At 39.5% G+C, this 18,426-nt stretch overlaps 2 protein-coding genes across 5 annotated transcripts in view; both read left to right on the top strand.

Moving 5' to 3' along the window:
- The first annotated feature begins 2,274 nt into the window (after positions 1–2,274).
- Positions 2,275–5,039, top strand: sostdc1a (sclerostin domain containing 1a). Its single transcript, XM_063879681.1, has 2 exons — positions 2,275–2,565; positions 4,048–5,039. The coding sequence occupies exons 1-2, from the start codon at positions 2,355–2,357 to the stop codon at positions 4,491–4,493; spliced, it is 657 nt and encodes a 218-aa protein (XP_063735751.1). The 5' UTR covers positions 2,275–2,354; the 3' UTR covers positions 4,494–5,039.
- Positions 5,040–5,840: 801 nt separating this feature from the next.
- Positions 5,841–18,426, top strand: part of crppa (CDP-L-ribitol pyrophosphorylase A) — a 33,090-nt gene continuing 20,504 nt past the window's right edge. Inside the window, exons 1-7 of one of the 4 annotated variants that reach the window (XM_063878561.1) lie at positions 5,841–6,206; positions 6,279–6,353; positions 7,759–8,041; positions 9,938–10,087; positions 14,154–14,258; positions 14,905–14,950; positions 15,722–15,819. In XM_063878561.1, coding sequence (XP_063734631.1) covers positions 5,977–6,206; positions 6,279–6,353; positions 7,759–8,041; positions 9,938–10,087; positions 14,154–14,258; positions 14,905–14,950; positions 15,722–15,819 — 987 coding nt within the window. In that variant the 5' untranslated portion in view covers positions 5,841–5,976. Of the gene's footprint in view, positions 6,207–6,278; positions 6,354–7,758; positions 8,042–9,937; positions 10,088–14,153; positions 14,259–14,904; positions 14,951–15,721; positions 15,856–18,426 lie in introns of all 4 variants that reach the window. The other 3 variants (XM_063878560.1, XM_063878563.1, XM_063878562.1) reach the window with 3 other exon arrangements.

The following is an 18,426-nucleotide window of genomic DNA, read 5'->3' as shown; positions in this document are numbered from 1 at the left end:
CACAAAAAATCCCAGACCAAAAGAAGATAAATGTAAGTTGACAGGTGTGTCCAAATGTTTTGGCCATAGTGCATCACTAATTGGACCTAAATTCCTACTGACTCGTAATCCCCCCCACTTTCCTTCGTTTACTGCCTTTCTTGTTCTACTCATTTCTGTCTTCTCCTTTCCCTTTTTAATTCCTCCTTTTTAAATTGTTCAGTTTTTTCCTCGTCCTACCTTGCTGAATTCTTCATGTTTTAACTGCCTCTTACCTAAATTATTTATTTATTTTCTTTCTGATGTGAATTGCAAATTCGGAGGTATGTGGAAATCTTTCTCTTGGGAGAAGAAAAACTTGTCCTCAGGCCTACTCCACTCTCCATCCTGAAAAGAGACCACAGCCCAAAAACCTGCATGTGTTTTAATAAAGTGATCTGAGTATCACCTTTCATACACATGAGCAACAATTACAGACTCCTCATGATGCCTCTTTTCAAATCACTAAGACAGGACTGGATTGAATGTTCCCCACAAAAGTAATTACACCTCTTCTTGTTTTTGTTTAGCGGACACACAAAGACTCCAGTTAGTCTGAGCACTCGAGTCCTTACACATGTATCTGACAGGGAGAGGGAGTGTGGCATAGATAGACAGCATATTACACACAGACAATATCAGCTTTCATTCCTGAATAAAACACCAGAGAGGCAAGTCGCAACGTGGAGAAAATACATCATCATCAGCTGAGCACTCATATGTGGTAAATGCTCCATTACTACTGAATATCAGGCAGCTGTTGGTAGCATTGTGTTAAAATAATATTTGCAATGTTTTCAAGAATGTCTATACATTATTCTAAACTCAGGACAACATGAAAGATGTCAGAAAACTTAGACTTTTTACAATTACAGTGAAATAATGTGAAAAATATCTCATTAATTGATCAACTTTTTGACCAGTCTTATTCTCTCTGCTGTTTGAGAAATGGCTCGCGGATGGAGAAGTCATCAAGTGCAAGCATGCAACCAAATGTCAACTTTTTCCTTCTTTCTTCACTATCCTTGTGCAGCAGATCTACTAACTAAATGTGGAGGTTCAAGGGTTTCACCTAACAGAGAGAGGACAATACAGTACCTTAATTTTTCATACTTTAAAATGACGATATTTTACATCAACAGGTTTATTTATCATCAAGAAACATCCAACATGTATTCTACTTCTCACTTGGTTTCCAAAGTGCAGCAGAATTGTAGAAGAAACACACGCACGCACACACACACACACACACACACACACACACACACACACACACACACACACACACACACACACACACACACACACACACACACACACACACACACACACACACACACACACACACACACACACACCTCACACAGCAGCTGCAGCTTTGATATGGAGTTAAAAGAGGGAGGGAACACTTATTTTCCTCTCAAATTAAAATAATTAAGGCAGGGATTCAAACAATCAGGAACATTTTGGGCACAACAACTCGACTACTGCCATGATGCACTACTTTGGATTTTATATGAAATCCAAAGAGAAGACCAGGGTAAGAATATGCAGTGTTACAAACCAAACATAAACAAACCAAACTCAGCTTTCCATACTTAAAAGGAACACCCTGAAAACTACACGTCCAAGAACAGCAGGAGTTACTGAAAGCAAAGTATGTTTATACTAATAGCAGCAGCATAACAACGGCATAAAATCTGGTAGAGCAACAATACATAGCTACTACTTCAAAACATGGCCAAAGATTTGTGTACACATGAAAGGAATCTGATTTATGACAGTTTTGACAGCTGGTGTTCAACTGCCAGAACTGTCTAATATCCAGGTCTGTATCCTCATTTTAAAACTAAAAACTATCTCAATTGCAATATTTCATTTTAGGAAACATCTTTAGTTGTCTGCAAAACTTTGTTTTATGTGATTGATTCAAACTACTTCCCAAAATAAACGCTAATCATTTTTTCATAATTTTGTTACAGAAACAAACGTTCTTTTATAAATATATCAGACACCATAAAACAAGTGTTAATGTGCCAATCACTGAGGCATCTAATCCCATCATCATCATCATCATCATCATCATCATCATCATCATCATCATCATCATCAAGAAACAAAGTTTAAACTCTTCTACAAAAAGCGAGTGGGCGGGGTTATCTTGAGAGCGTACTTTTTTAGCAGCCAATCACAGCCTCATCACAGAGACACACCTGAGTAGCTGCCAAAGCGTGAGGCGGGCCGGCTGTATAAAGGCTCGGTTCTCACATGTTCATCCAGCAGCAGTCTCTCCCTACAGGCGGACCTACATCTCTCCCTTTTCCCAGAGAGCAACCATGATGCACCTGAGCGCGTACGAGACGTGGTGCCATTCATTGGTCGTACTTTGCATCCTGCTGAGGAGTTGCCATGCATTAAAAAACGACGCCACGGAGCTACTGTTACCGCACGTGAGTGAGCCGGTGCCGGAGGTTCAGAGCAACATGACCATGAACCGAGCCCAGACCGGCGGGAGAGGAGCGGGCAGCGCAGTGCAAGACAGAGGGGGTGAGAACCGGAGCCGCTTTATTATCTGTTTATTCCTATTTATGTGACACTGATAAAGTTTCAGGAACCTTTCTGTGTTTAACGATAGCACTCTAGGAATGTTGCCTTCTAGTGTCTGGTGGAATTCATAATCTGGAGTTATTTGCATGACATTAAACAGTCATGATATCTGAATAATGTATTTCGAAGATGTGGTATTACAGTACTCATCCAATAGCCCTCTCGTTTAGATGATAAAAAGAACTAGCAAATGTAACCATTTTCCATTTTTTCCATTCCACTTTCTGAATTTCTTTATTCAAGGGTGCATGCAAAAATAAGCTTTTGATAAAGGTCAGCTTAATCTCTTTTGTCTTTAGCATCTACATCTTAATTAGTCAAACAAGGGAACCTGTTCTCCAGCACTTAATCCCATTACCATGATACCTTGATACATTTAATATCAAAGAGCTACTATCTGCAAAAAGTAGCAACAGGCCATCAAATGAATCCTGTAGGTATGAAACATTTAGAAAATATAAACTGTAAAGTTAGGATATAGTCTTGTGCAGGGGGTTTGTGTCAAAGCACAACACACTGAGCTCATAAAGTTGGCTTTGGTCCAGGCAGGTACGAGTAGCCCACTGGGTGTTAGTGTAGCTGAATGGAGGTGTTATCCCATGAACAAGAAGCCTCCGATTTTGGTTCTGAGCTTTCCCAGCAGCCAGTGGTGATGGAAGGAAAGGAGCGAAAGAGTTCATTCATCACGCACTGTCACATAGAGGGGAGGGGGGGGGCGCATTGTCACTGAGGTGTATGAATTGACTTGAGCTTGTGTTACAGTGGTGGAGGGGCTAGCAGGGGGACAGTGTTTGTAGCCTGTAGCAGAATAATACATCCATTCACAATCCACTGATAAAAAAGATACTTTTTTTTCACATGCCAAAGTTCCTCTGATTTTTTTAAGCAAAGGTCAGAATGCTATTGTGCTCCTTGACTATGCCAGAGGCCAACAAGGGCCTCCTAACCAACATACAGGATAAAGGACTGGACAGTTATCCATTATTATCATTATTAACTTTTCAATACCATGATGAAGTAATGACATTGATTCACTAGTGTGTCATTTAGTTGTCTCAATTAGTGCTGGAAAGGTCATTAAATTAAAATCCCCCAGAAAACGTATTCTTAGAGTTGCAACAATAAGCCAATTAGTTGAAATGAACCAACAACAATTAAAATAATCAAAATATTGATTTAGTTGTGTTTAAATCTCAAAATGTAAGGATTTGCTTCTTTCCTTGTTCATACATATAGATTTTTTGATTTTGGACTGTTGGTAAGAAAAACTAAACATTTAAAGACGTTACCTCAGGACGTGTGAACATTTAACAAGCTTTTTTGACTACTCACTGCCTTTTATAGACAAAAAAAGTATTGTAATTTTCTCCAATATACATCCAGCTGCCAGATTCTCATAATTCTCATTGTGTCTTTCCACAGAGCGAAGCCAAATTGGATGCAGAGAGCTGAGGTCCACTAAGTACATCTCTGATGGCCACTGCACCAGCATCAACCCCATCAAGGAGCTGGTGTGTGCTGGAGAGTGTCTCCCAGCTCAGATGCTTCAGAACTGGATCGGCGGTGCCTATGGCCGAAAGCTCTGGGGTCGTCGGAGCGGCAACCAGGACTGGCGGTGTGTCAACGACAAGACCCGCACCCAGCGCATCCAGCTTCAATGCCAGGATGGCAGCACGAGAACATACAAAATCACTGTTGTCACCTCCTGCAAGTGCAAGAGGTACTCAAGGATACACAACGAGTCAGGCAACAAATTTGAGGAGCTCGCTTTGTTGCCGCCGCAGCTCCTGCACAAGCACAAGTCCAAGAGCAAGAGGAGACCGGGGAAGAACAGACTCAGTGAGAACTGGCACGAACCTGAGCCCTGAGACTCACTCCACGTCCAAAGTTTGTGGATTATCTCTAAATGTGACTGGGACTTAATTTAGGTGAAGCTGGTTCTCTACTATGATGAGAGAACTCCAAAAGGCATGCTAAGGACTTTTCTTGTCATTACTTCCAAAAGGTGAAAAGATAATGTGAATAGAGCTGGGGTGTACAATCTGCAGTGCTTTCTGGAGCCCCAAACTAACTTGTCCCTGAATAAGCCATATGCATGCATTCCTATATATTCAGTTTATGTGCAGATGGAGAGCTATAGTCCAAGCACCAACACCAGTAAACAACAAACATCTCAAATACAATTCAGTGTAAATACTTGTACATATATCAAATTCCTACTTGCCTTTTTAAGAATGGCCATGTGTATAAAATGTTACTATGTAAGATTTATGCTGTTTGATGTAATATATTCTCTGTGACAACATATAATATGATTGCTCAAGTGACTTCAGCATGTGGGTAAAACCTGGAAAAGTTTTGTCATCAATCAGTCTTGTAGTAACGTTATACAAAATAAATATCACTTTTTTTAATCACATGTATTGTTGTCTGTGGAGGCGTTACCAAGTATGACACTGCAGTTCACCATATTACCCATGCAAAGCGATATGAATTTCTTATGTTAGACTTGGGTAGCCTACTGGGAACATTTAGGACAGTTACAAAATATCTACAATCTTCAGAGAAAAGTCTTGATTTCAAACTTTAGGTCTTTAATATAAAGTATCTTATGTGTAATAGATCATTCCATTTATCTAACAGTTTTTCTAACTGTAATTTAATTTCACTTGACTCCTCTTTACACATTAACAATTATAATTTCGGTATTACTCTATACTGCAGGAACACGTACTGAAATCAGGCGATAACAAAAGCTGCACGGTTGTAGCCATAGCAGCATGCCGATCCTTTTGCAGATGAAGCGTCAAGCATTCGCTTGAAATTGACCGGAAATGATAAAAATGTAACCTTTAAAATAAACTTAAACCAAACGTAACTTTTATATTCCTTTTCAGTGCAATACAGTCTCACGAACTGGCAATATACATGTAAATTGATTTGAGTTTTCTTACCCACTCCTCCCACATTTCAGTGGCAAGAAAAAAACATAAACTAATGTCTAGGATACCTCACTGGGGATCTAGGCCTTTTACTTTTTCACCTTTAAAACCAAGACTGAAAACAGTTCAGGTTATATACATATGTCAGCCCAATGCCAATCTATGCACTTTAGATGCTTTGTGTTAAAATAAAACAAAAACCTACTCTAAAGTTTCTATTTTATTTTGAAAGCGTTCACCGGAAACACGTTTATTAAACTGTTCTAGCTTTATGTCACTGTTTTTCTAAATATCCATCCACGTTGCCGCTATCTTGCCTCCCCCGCCCATAAGCGGGGAATGGACACTTTTAGAAATTACCTGCCGTGACCCCTTACCCACCACCTGATGGGGGGAAAACCACAAAAAGATGCAAAGCGATAGTTGTGACCCAGACAGGCCCACTCATCCCGGGACTTTCCCAAACTGTGAGGCCGGGAAGAGCGACCTCAAGTCGGCCGAACGCAGCATTGTCTTCCCGGTGTCCGTCGTTCTCCCTGCCGGAGGCACCGGGGAGAGAACCGGTCTACAGACACCGAAACAGTTCTGCCTGTTTCTGGGTCGGCCGCTCATAAGCTACACGATCCAGGCTTTCGAGAGGTAGGAGAATGAAAAGACATACATTTAAAATGTCATGATCCCTATTTGTTAACATATGCAGGTAGCCTACAGGTGTATCGTTAGTGACAGCAGGACTTCCACGTCCTCTAACGGGTCGGTGTGTGATGTATGTACCGTTAGTTTAAGGTAACTATGTACATTTACTCAAGTGAACATTATCCAGGTTTGTGCTTGAGAAGTTTATAAAATATGATGTTCTGTTATAAATTAACCCCCCTTCATTGTCTGATATAATTGATATTAAGAAGTACATTGAATAACACACATTAATACATACACAAATGTCTGGTTTAGGCTGATCCATCAAATTCAACATATGACAAATACTTCATCTTTGATATACAAATCACATAGGTAAAGATTTGACATAATCCTGTCTCTGGTTTATTGACTTTACTCAATGGCCTCATATACCCAGAGAGATTACTGATACCTTCCTACTACCATGGGATGGAAAAAGTTCACGATTTACACTTTTATGTAATCTTATGGTTTATATGTTGCCCATCTTCAAGTGGACACTGAAAACCAGGGCAGTGTTATACTTAAACATGACATTCCAGTTTACAATGACATGTGCACTTCTAAAGTACCTCAGTATTTGTATGGGCTATCAAAATCAATCTTACTAGCCTACCTTCTTTTCCTAAGTGTACTATTATCAATCTAATTTAACAATGTATGAAATCATTGACACATAATCATGAAGAGAGGATGGATTGCACTGTGTTGTGATCATTGCCTGTCCCTCATTACAACAATACAATAACAACCGGTGTTTATAATCCGATTTGTCTGCTCTTAGCTTTTTGAAAGTGCTCACATGTTGTCAGGAAATGAACAACATCTTGCAACATCCTGGGTCTAGACAGCAGGATGCAGATGCTCCCTGTCTGTGTGGCCTCAATGCTTACAAGAAGGTCATACTGTAGGTCATCAGTGTCAGAACTAATTAGTTGTAGATTTGGATCAATAATCCAAGCTGGGCCACTAAAAAGTAGGGTTGCATGGGTCTGTAATTTGCTCAAGATGCATGATAATATTACATTATTCAACAATTTTGAGACTTGTAGATAATTTAGGCAAAGTTATTTATGAAAGGAATAGTTCAGCACTTTGGGAATTGTGCTTATTTTCTTTTACTCTCCTGTTTGCATGCTAAATATGATGCCAAAGCCAACAGACAGTTAGCGTAGCTTAGTAGAACCCCCCCCCCCCAACGTTTAAACACCTTTTGTATTTTACTTCTGCTGGTTTTGATTTTTGTCTGAGTTTTATTTCATATTTATACCAAATATCTTTGGGTTTGGACTCTTGGTTGGCCAATACAAGCATGTTCAAGCTTTCACCATAAGCTTTGGGAACTTTCAACAGAGTTTTTCAAAATTCTTCAGGTGAAACAAGCAAACAAATAGTTTAGTTACAGCCATAATTCCTGAATGATAAAAAACTATAGTGGGTTTTATGTTCTTCTAATACGACTATCTGACCTGACAAAAAAATGTTGCTGAGCAGACGCTGTGTTTTGCAGGGTGTCATGGATCCAGAGCATTGTGGTTGTTGTTGCCAAAGAATACATGGACCTAATGACGGACATTGTCCAGCAGTTCCAGCACACGAAGGTTCGAGTGGTGCCAGGCGGCTCAACTCGCCACAGATCGATATATAACGGAGTCCTGGCTCTGAGTGAAGAGGGGGAGGAGGGGAAGCCAGCGACGGACAAAGCGAAGGTGGTCATCATCCACGATGCTGTGCGGCCTTTTGTGGAGGAGGATTTTCTGCACAAGATAGCCATGGCTGCCAAGGAACAAGGGGTCAGTATGATTACAGCTAGTATATCCCACATGATAATACAGTTAATATGTTTGTGTTTTTGGCGGTTGGTTGACACCTTTTAAACACAACAACCTAAGAAACTGGAATTATATATATTTTTTGTTTTCTAGACCATTCATTTGATTTATCAAGAAAGTTAAGACATCAAAATCTAAGTAAATTCTCGAAAAGTGGGGATAATTGATCGGCATTTCAGATCATGAAAATAATTGTTAGTTGCAGCCTGAAAATACGCTATTTTTTCGCGTGGATCTCATACTTCTCATACGTCTAATTGTGACAGTAGTTTTAAACCTTGCAGAGTTATCAAGAGGGTGTAGAACTTTTTTTAAAAAGTTTGACAGAAATCAGTGGACATTGGGTCTTTGTTCACTGCAAATAGTTCAATTCTGCCACAAGAAAGCATTTAAAGCTCAGTTAATGTCAGAACTTGGAAATGATCATAAATAAAATGATCTGCAAAGCTCCTATATGTAAATATAGCTTGTGAATGTGTAACTTTTTAGTAAGTTCCTGTGTTTCCACATCGTAATGCGTTTACAAATTGAAGAAACAACCCCAAAATGCCAGTAGTTCCTCATGCTTGGAAAGCAAAGTTAAACTAATCAAATCTCCACTGTAGCTCATTTTCTGAAAACCAGAGAAGGTCAATTAGAGCACAGTTCAAACAAAATCCATCATGGTCAGCTGCAGCTTAAAGAATCAAAACTCACACCTTATGCGATGACAAGTTACAAACTGCAACACATGTTATTTGTTTGTGCAACCCTGTGCTTAATTTTTAAAAGTTCAGTGTGAACATAAATAAACCAAACACTAAAATTACAGCAAATAGTTTTCTTGTCAGGTTTAACTAAAGAGGACAAACGGTTCTTGTGATTACACCTTAAAGTCTTTCCATCCTTTTTGAGAAACTTTTTATCAGTTTGACATATCCATCGTTCCCGGTAGTGAGGTCTATTTCATCAGCGATAGATGGAAAACATTCAGGCTGAAGTCGCGGCCGCTGTGACGACCAAACTTACATATTCTCAGAGTGTCATATTGATTCATGACTGAAACTCTGTTCAATGCAGGTCACAAAGGTTGTAAGGAAAGCAAGTCCTCGCTGACGTGAGGGCAACACTAATGGTGTGTTTGTGAGCGTGTGTGCTTTGTGATGAACTTTCACAGCAGGCGGTCCTGGTCTTCATTATCTTGCCAATGTCCACGCTCATGTCAAGGAGCCTGTCCCCACGGAAAAGCAGCAGATTCATTTTGATTTTAACAGCATGTGCAACACGCAGAACACATGTTTGCTTTCATTTCTTTTGCGAGCATTCCTCGCGCACATTCTCGCTGACCGTCAGCTCCCGTCAGCTGCCTTCAATCTATCATGCTGGAATGTGGATTATTTTGTATTTCCAAGAAGTAAAAGCAGTGTGAAATACAGCTGTTAGGATGGATTTGATGTGTATAATATGGCTGCTGACTCTAAGTATGATCAGGGAAATATATATATTTTGAAAATGCTGAACAGAAGAAAAAATACCTGCAATGATTTGCTTAATCTTGGTCTTATTTATTGATATTATTTTGTTTTTATCACAACTCAAACAAAAACTAGTAGAAACAACAAAGATAAATTAATTTTGACTTTCATAGTTTGTCTTCTGTCAAACTTTATTAAAAAAATATTCGAAAAACATCAACATATTTGTGTTAATACAACTTTGAGCTGGAGGTGTCATGACACCCATAAAGTGCCAAGTCGGCAATATGTTTTTGATAATTGATTAAATCACTGTATATGAATACACAGATGGAGCTTGTTTAGTGATATCTATCTATTATTGTATTTTAAACAAATACTAAATACTTTTTTTCCCACCCAGGCAGCAGGAGCTATCCGACCTCTTGTTTCCACGGTGATAGCCACCACATCAGAGGGCTACCTGGATCATTCTCTCGAGCGAGCCAAGTACCGAGCCAGTGAGATGCCTCAGGGATTCACATATGATGTCATCCATCAAGCCTATCAGAAGGTAGTCTGTCATTTCATTCACCTTTAACTCACAACAGGGTGTTCATCTGTTATTAATGTGGGTACAGGGGGGGATGATGACAACAATTAGTGTATACATGAAAAACACAACCATCACATGCCTTTAAAGGTGCAATGTGTCATACCTGGCCAAATGCTTAAAACTAATAGTAGGCAGCATTTCTACAATTGGATCCAAAAGTGTTAACGTTAAACCAAATTGCTGAAACTTTTACTCTTGCTGTGTGGCGTCAGCAGATAATTGTTGGTACTTATGTGTGCTTGTGTCAATAACCAGGGGCTGCAGGGTCCGTGTAAGTGTTGATATTTTGTTTATTTGACTAAATCCAAAGTGGCAGAAGCAAGAAAAGCAGATGCAGTGCTGAACTGGCGGGGAGTTCAGGCAGTGCCCCAGAATAAAAACCAAAAGTCCTGGCTAATTTTGTCACGGCCTAAACTGAAGGTCCGTTTCCTGAGGCCGTGGCACATGATCCTTCTGGCGATGTAGTTTGCCCGTAGCATAATTTTCTTGAATTTTATCCCCCCAAAAATATATCAAAGTGTACACTATCCCCTGTAACCCCTCACATTCTGTTGATGATAGATGAATGAATGTTAAGTTTCAAACTAAAGCATCCTGTTCATTTTATCTAAGCATACTTCTTTGTTAGGTTGTTCAAATTATGGCGGTAGCTACACCCACGTAATTGAAAAAAAGTAGTATTTGCTATGATTTTGCGAAACAAATCAAGTCCTGTAGCGTGTTTCCTACTCCTAAATAATTGCAGAAAAAGGTCTCTCTAGTTTTATGAAATAGCAGTCACATTGAGATTTATGCTCTAAAAAATGACACCACTTGCATAACAAAGGACTTAATGGTTGTCATTCATCATTCACTGCAGGGTTTCACTCTAAAAAGCTTGTGGCGTGGGTGCTATCATTTTCACTTGGCCTCTGCTGCGTCTGGGAGAGAAACGACACATTAATAATTTCTGCCACACTGCAGCAGATTAGTCTGTGGAACAAATGCGAACAAAGGCTAAGTTGGAAAAACGGAGAAAGAGCCCTGAAAATACATGGCACATTTAGGTGGAGTCGGATTAATGGTCTCAGCATTTGAGTGATTTTTAATATGTGTACCTGAAAAATGGAAAGAATTTATCTGCTGACATAAACTGTAAATGCGTTGATTCTTTGCTGAAAGCAGGGGCTTATTGCTGAGACTTGGCAGGCTAATGCGTGCAAACCTAATATTAAAACTAAAATTGCCGAAAGTTGACCTTATTTATTTGAGCTTGCTATTTCAAGCTGAAAGACGCAGCACATTTTGAGCCAAGATTTTTACTACATATAGATTTTTAGATTGCTTTGGAAACTCTGTGGGCTTTGATATACTAATATAATGAGCTCTCTTATATGCTGCAGAATCTAAATAAGGAGGTGGAGAGGGATGTTTGAGAGTGTGTCCCCCTCTCTCTCCCTGTTGCTCTTCTCCTCGTCAACCTTTCAAAAGATAGGAAAAGTGTCAGGTTAGGACTGTAGGACATTCTCATGAAAAATCTGCGCATTTTTAGCTTGACATCTTTTGAGAGCAGAATAACTTAGCACTGAAAAGACAAAGGGGGAGACACTTTATCCGCTCCCCAGTGAAAGCTTTTGTACCAGGAGATAATGCTAAAGGTCAAATTACCCCAAGACAGACAGTGTATTCCTGCTGTTATTTCTCTCTTCAGTTCCAGCGTCGATGGCATAAAAGACCCCTCTCAGTTATACCTTAATTAATTATGATTTTAATCTCAGGTAGCATGGTTTGTTTTAGTAGTCTTGTGGACTGAAATAAACTAAATGAGCTCATTGACTCATTCCCAGCTTCCAGGTGATCTTTACCAGCTTAGTTTTCCCAGCTGTGAGTAAAAGGACAAACACCAAGTACACTGGTACAAATCCAAGTAGATGAATTCCTCCTTATTAAACAATAAATAAAGGCCTGAAAACTCTCTATATAAATATTTTTTAAACTTTCATATGTATTATTTTACCCTGAAAAAGTATACATTATTTTCCAACTTCTGTCCCAGATTCATCATACACCTTAAGATTTGCAGTCACCTGAAATGAACTCTTATTAGTTTTCTTAAACCTTTCATTTTTCATGGCTCACAAATACATTTCTCATCCTTTTTTAATTTTTTACAAACTTTCAGTTGATTAGGACAGACCTGCCCTTCCTCCCTTTTATAGCATGTGCAGCTACAGTCATGCATGTTTTTGTGTAACAGGTAACACATTTATTTGAGCTGTTTTTCAAATTGCACAAAAGCATCACATTTGCATGAGTAGCATTTCCTTCAAATCAAATTTACTAGAGCCACATGTTCTTATGAGCAATGGAAAACAAGGGAAAATAAAGCACTATATCAACAATGTCTCATCTGTGCTGCGGAATAGGTGCAGTAAAGTAAAAGACCATTTTACAAGTTGCTGCTTTTATGATAAAACTACTATACTGTATGTTTGGAAATGTATTTGGTTATTCAACACACATACATTCCTATAGGTAACACTGTTAAAGCTTGTACACTGAGAAGAATCAAGTGACCCACCGGGCTGAGGGAAAACATTTCGCCATTTCTAAAAACCTTTGTGTAGCATCCACAGTTAAGGAATAGAAAATACAAGGATAGTTTCAGAACAACGTGAACAAAGCTCTTATAACCTGATAAAAACAAATTCAGAGAGATAAGATATTCTAACAGTCCATTTGCCAAAGAAAAAGCAGATCGCCTGAAGTGTCTGCTGAAAAATGTGGTGCGGCAGCATCGTTCTATGAGCCTGTTTCTGTTTCTGAACAGCAGCTGCAATCTCGATACAGACAGAGTATGAAAGGTTTTGGATATATTCGGTGAAATATTTGCAGTAAGTTAAAGAGGAATTTTATCTCTCAAGGTGACGACAATATGTTGCAAAGAACCCCGTCACCTCAGGAATGTCTGGACAAAAGAGAGTTTTCTATAACAGGTGGTTTATCATACAGCAGGTCATAGTGTCTTCATTCTTGTCAATAACAATGTGAGGCAATACTGAATGCAAGACTTTTGGCAACTTGGGAATGGCGATGTTTGTTGAAAGATTTGTTGCTGAGGCACAATGGCACCTATCTGTCTAACTGGCACCTCATTTCTTACAAATAATGAACTGTTTAATGTTGTATAATTTACATGTAGACACTTCAAAATCTAAGTTGCAGACAGGTTTGAAGTTAACCAAGGACATTCACATTTCATTTAGGTTATTTCCTGGGTTGTTCCCTCGCAGCATCCAAAGATCAAAAACTAAATCTCGAGATATTGTTATCCATTCGACATGATTGCCAAGAATTGATAAGACAACATTCAAGTTCCCAAGGAAAGGAGGACATGGTGCTCAGAGTATTATTCCCACTGACTTCAGGAATCCACTGACTTTAAGTCTATCGCCACCATGAGGTTCACATTTGTGGTTTTGAGAGAAGGTCTTGCCAACTGTTGGATGGATTGCCTCTAAATGTGTTGAAGACATTCACGGTCTTCACAGGGTGAATTGAAATAACTTAATAATCGCCAAACTTTCCTCTAGTGCCTTTTCAGATTAAAATCACTTCTCCTTCCTGTCAGCCTCAGCAGTACTTTGTGATAAGTGCTAAAAAGCAAATGTTAGATTTGTAACACATAACTGAGACTAAACAGCAGCATGTGTGCAGCCTCACAGAACTAGCATGTCGAATATTAGTTTTGTTTAGTTAATTTAATCTAGCCTGACACCTTTTTTTAAAGCCAGTTCAGTCAGTCTAATGAGAGTAAATCCATGTATGTGTACAAATCTGACATCCACCCTTAAATACAAAGTGTGTTATGATACCATAGATCCTCACTACATCTGTCAATGAGTTTGTATATCTCACCGGGCTTACAGTTGGTGGGTCCAAAACTGCAGTGGTACAACATGTTGTAGTGTACAGAGTGTGATGGAAATATATTGTTGTCAACCATAGCCCACAGCTGCTCCTTTCTATTACGTCCTTTCTGCAGTGCAGTGAGTCCGACTTTGAGTTCGGCACTGAGTGTCTCCATCTGGCTCTGCAGTACTGCGGCACCAACGCAAAGCTCATCCAGGGGCCGCCAACACTGTGGAAGGTGAGCTCTCCAGGGGCCGGGTTGGGGATTGTTCATTTGGTGACATTTTGAAAGATGTTTTCTCGCCTACTCGACATACTCTTTGGTGAAGGTGATCAGTGCAGGAGGTTATAGCTTTTAATGACTTTGTCACCAGAAGTTAAACCTTTTTTTATTTTATATGTTACAGTAAAAGAGCCGCATTGTTTGTCATGACTGAAAGCTCTATATTGGTGATGGCGGAGGAACTCAGTTAAGACCCCGGTACCTCCGGTCTAAACTAAGGTTCCTGAGCTTCTGAAATGGTTCCTTGAAAAGTTGCTTGCAGTGGAATCATGCTAGTTGATTCTTTCATTTGACATGTTTTAGAGGCTTGAGGAGGCATTGTTTTTCAAGAGAAATATAAAAAAAATTGTAACAAAATTAATTTCCATTTTCCCTTGACCTATTAATCATCTTAGACACTGTAAAAGCTATTGTTATATAGTCACTTGTTTAAAGCTTTGAGGAACCCAAATTAAATTCCATCCACTTGTGGTGTATGGCTGTATTTATTGGAGGCACATACAACCAGAGCCATTGCCAGACACCTCCTATGGATACAAAGGTTGAGTTACTCTTTTTAGGGGAACTGATCTATTAAACGCAGGTTTTTTTTGTCCTCCAGGTAACTTACAAACGAGATTTGGCTGCTGCAGAGTCCATTATCAAAGGTGAGTGACCTCCCGTCTTGATAACATAATGTCAGAAAATAGTTTTTGTCTCTTTTTGTTGAATGAACCAAATGTGCCCCCTGCTGTACTGAGAGCAGTGCTTTCTTTATAGCATTGTTCAGCTTGGTTAAAACATGTTGGGTTTAAAGAGTCTGGGAATACTACAAAAAGCAAGTCAGGACAAGGGATACTACCACAATCAGAGACAAGGAAATAAACACAGCCCCATATTTCACCCCGCCAGCACCTGGACCAACAGTTACCTGTTTGATTATGACATTAGGTGCACAATGATTATTCCCAGGGCCTCTGATGTGAATGAATTCATTGTGTGTTTTTTAAAGACTGCTTGGAAGAAAGTTCTCACATCTATCAGTATGAAAACGGTTGTGTGTTTCAGTTTGAGTGTTTTTTGCTTGTGTTAGTACAGGCCTACACATGGCTGTATATCCTTATGAAGTGTGTTTATGTGAACACTTATTAACTGTTTCCTAAATGGATGGCTTTTTGAGTGAGGCAGCCCTTCTGGTCCTCAGTTTTTTTTTGCATCTGTGGCTGTTATGTTGTTGAGGTGGTTCATTTATGTTCTGTTTATTTACCATTAAGCTCTTATTTAATCATAAAAGTGCTCTTTTTGGTCCTCCTGGTTGTAGAAGTAAACATGTTGAGCTTGTCGGACCTCTTGGTTAATAAACACAACATAAAATACTTACGTGTTATTTCTGCGTGATCCAGGAGGTTTTGAGACAGCTTTGTGTGTTTCTCTTGCAGATACTCTATCGCGGTCGGCGTGTGTTATCACAGGTGGATCTGCACAAGCCGTCACACTGGCTGATGCCCTCCAGAAAGCCGTTGCAGCTCTCAACGTGGTAAGAGTGTGTCGGTCACATCCAACAAAAATGAAGGTTATTTTAATGACAGCATTAAGATCCCTGTCAGTTTGCCATTTATATTTTCCTCAAACTCCCTGTCCCTGTACCCCCAATCCCCCCACAAACTGAATGTGAACTGCACTTGGGTGGGCCTGATGGTGAGACTTGCCGCCATCTGTGGTCAACCCCTGATGGAGCTTGTCTGAGACATCCACTGTCTGCAACCTTCCTCCTCTTCATTTGCACCCTCCATCCCCAACCTCCTCTTCTCCCTCTCCTGCATGCAGTAGAGCAGATGGCATTCATATTTCCTCTACAGAGGGAGTTTGCTTGATTAATAAAGTGTTTAGTGATGAGTTCTTACCTCCTCTTCCTCCTCCTTCTCCTCATCATCCTCCAACCACTTCTGCTCAGTCAGATTTGATACGCTTCCAGTTTCGACCACAGATCATATCCCTCCCTTTCACTCCTAATGTTTTTTTTGGGAGCGTCACATTCCCATGTTGCAAACATCCTCCTTTTAATTGGTAAAACTGCTCCTAATAGACAATGGAAAACAGTAAACATATGCAAAACAGTGAAGAGTGATAGTTTGCGATATTCAATCAGACCGTACAGACCACACAGAGGTTCCACATGTAAAATGTTCTCCTTTACCACAACAACAGTTGGGTTTCCCTTAAGCTAGACACGTAACCGTTAACTCAAGCGACCTTTCCTGCTACTTTTTAAAGCTGGATGTAATAAACATGAGCTTTGTTAGCAAGCATGCTATGTTAGCAAAGCTCATGGGATGAAAGTTTTCGGGTCCAAATCCACATTTTGTTCATATAGCGCCGTATCATAAAAAAGGAAATTTGCCTTAAAGGAATCCAATATCTGTAATTTATAAAACACCCTCAACAAATCACAAAAACACAAATGTAAAATATTTACTAAGTAGTGTTTCTGGATCAATATAAATTCATATAACTTGAAAGATAATGCATTTTTAGCTTAACTGTTTAATAAAGTTCGACATGAATCTAGCACCAGACCTACGCCTTCAAGAGGTTCTCAATTTTTTTAAAACAAAATCACAGATGTTGTACAGGTGTTCATGTGCTTATACTTTATGTGCTTGTCCTATTACTAATATCCAGAGCAAATCACCCATGCATAGACTCAAATATAGAAACGTGTTTCCTGGATCATCTTCATGAAAGTATATCTATATAAATACTCCCCTGGTGTAGGTGTTGACAGTGGAAGGGAGAAGGCAGAACGCTGCATTATGTCTTTCCATGGTCCAACGTGATCCAAACAGACCGTTCTCCTTTAAAGTCGCTCCAAGTCCTTCATCTGCCGGTGTCAAATGGGCGGATCTGGCTGTCCGGCGCTGGCCTGGGCCCCAGAGACAGATTGGGGTCAGTGTCAGTCTTTGTGGATCGGCTGATTGGAGCCATTCCCCTCTGCACTCAGGTGGCCGGTGGGGATGTGTTTTTCCGGTGCGTCTGTTTCGGAATCAGATACATCCTTTTCAGGGAGTTAAGAAGGGAAGAAGAATGGAGGGGGAGATGAAAGGAAAGTGGAAGAAGCGGAAGATGAAGAATTACCTTTGTCCGAGTGAACATGAATACATGAATCTAATACAGGGATATGGAAAGTTGGGCCGTCCAGATTAAAACTGACAGTATAGTGTGTGTGTTGTGTGTGTGTGTGCAGGTGAAGGATTTGGCAGCTTTTGTGTGAGTAAGATGTACAAACTCACCGTAAGAATATGATTAAGGTATTCTAACAGCAGGATGTGATCTGAAAGATCCAGTTTGAATCCAGGTTACAGAGGATAGTTGTCAGTTGATGAGAAAAAATGAATGAAAAAACGGAATTCATCAAGGTAAATCTTTTTTAAAATACCACATCCCAACATCCTAAAAGCATTTAAAGGACCATCAATCACTTTACAATTTAAAATTAAATTACTTATTTTCAACTTCTGGGTGCTAACTTGCCTATTTTAGTTCAAATGATGTACTAAAATGATAGTAAATATGTCAATTTCAGTTTTATTTTCAACAGCTTCTAAGACATGTGACCTCAAAACTCCTGATCAATACAGAGTTGTATGACCACACTTGAATAGGAAGGCACCACACACACATTTCAGGGTTTTAACAATATATTAATTTAAATTTGACACTAAGATGACTACAAACCTGTCTCTTCATTACTTGTTTAATATTCTTTATGCTTCAGGGTATCTCACTGCTGAGCTGATCTTTTTGTTTTTCTTGTGACCTCAAAAGTGGTTTTGTCTTTGAGTGTCCACAGCTTCTTGGATCTCCAGGCCATGACTAAATTTAAATAAACATTCCTACTTTGCGATTTCATGCCCAGCCTGGTTTAGATCATGTCATTTCTTGAAAAACGGCAAATCTACATTTTGAGCTGAAAAGATTTTCCTCTTGAAGCAATGGGCAGTTATATTTCAAGACCAATTAACCCTCAGACATGTGTTTCCCATATCCATTTAACTTTTCCTCTGACTTTCTGTTATTTTATTGGATAGCACAACTGTATCGCAATGCCAAACTCAGATGCTGATGCTGATGTTTATTTCACTGT

The sequence above is a fragment of the Eleginops maclovinus genome, chromosome 3, assembly GCF_036324505.1.
Source record: "Eleginops maclovinus isolate JMC-PN-2008 ecotype Puerto Natales chromosome 3, JC_Emac_rtc_rv5, whole genome shotgun sequence".
Lineage (NCBI taxonomy): Eukaryota > Metazoa > Chordata > Actinopteri > Perciformes > Eleginopidae > Eleginops > Eleginops maclovinus.
The sequence above is the reverse complement of the archived record's forward strand: the minus strand, read 5'-3'. Positions and strand labels throughout refer to the sequence as shown.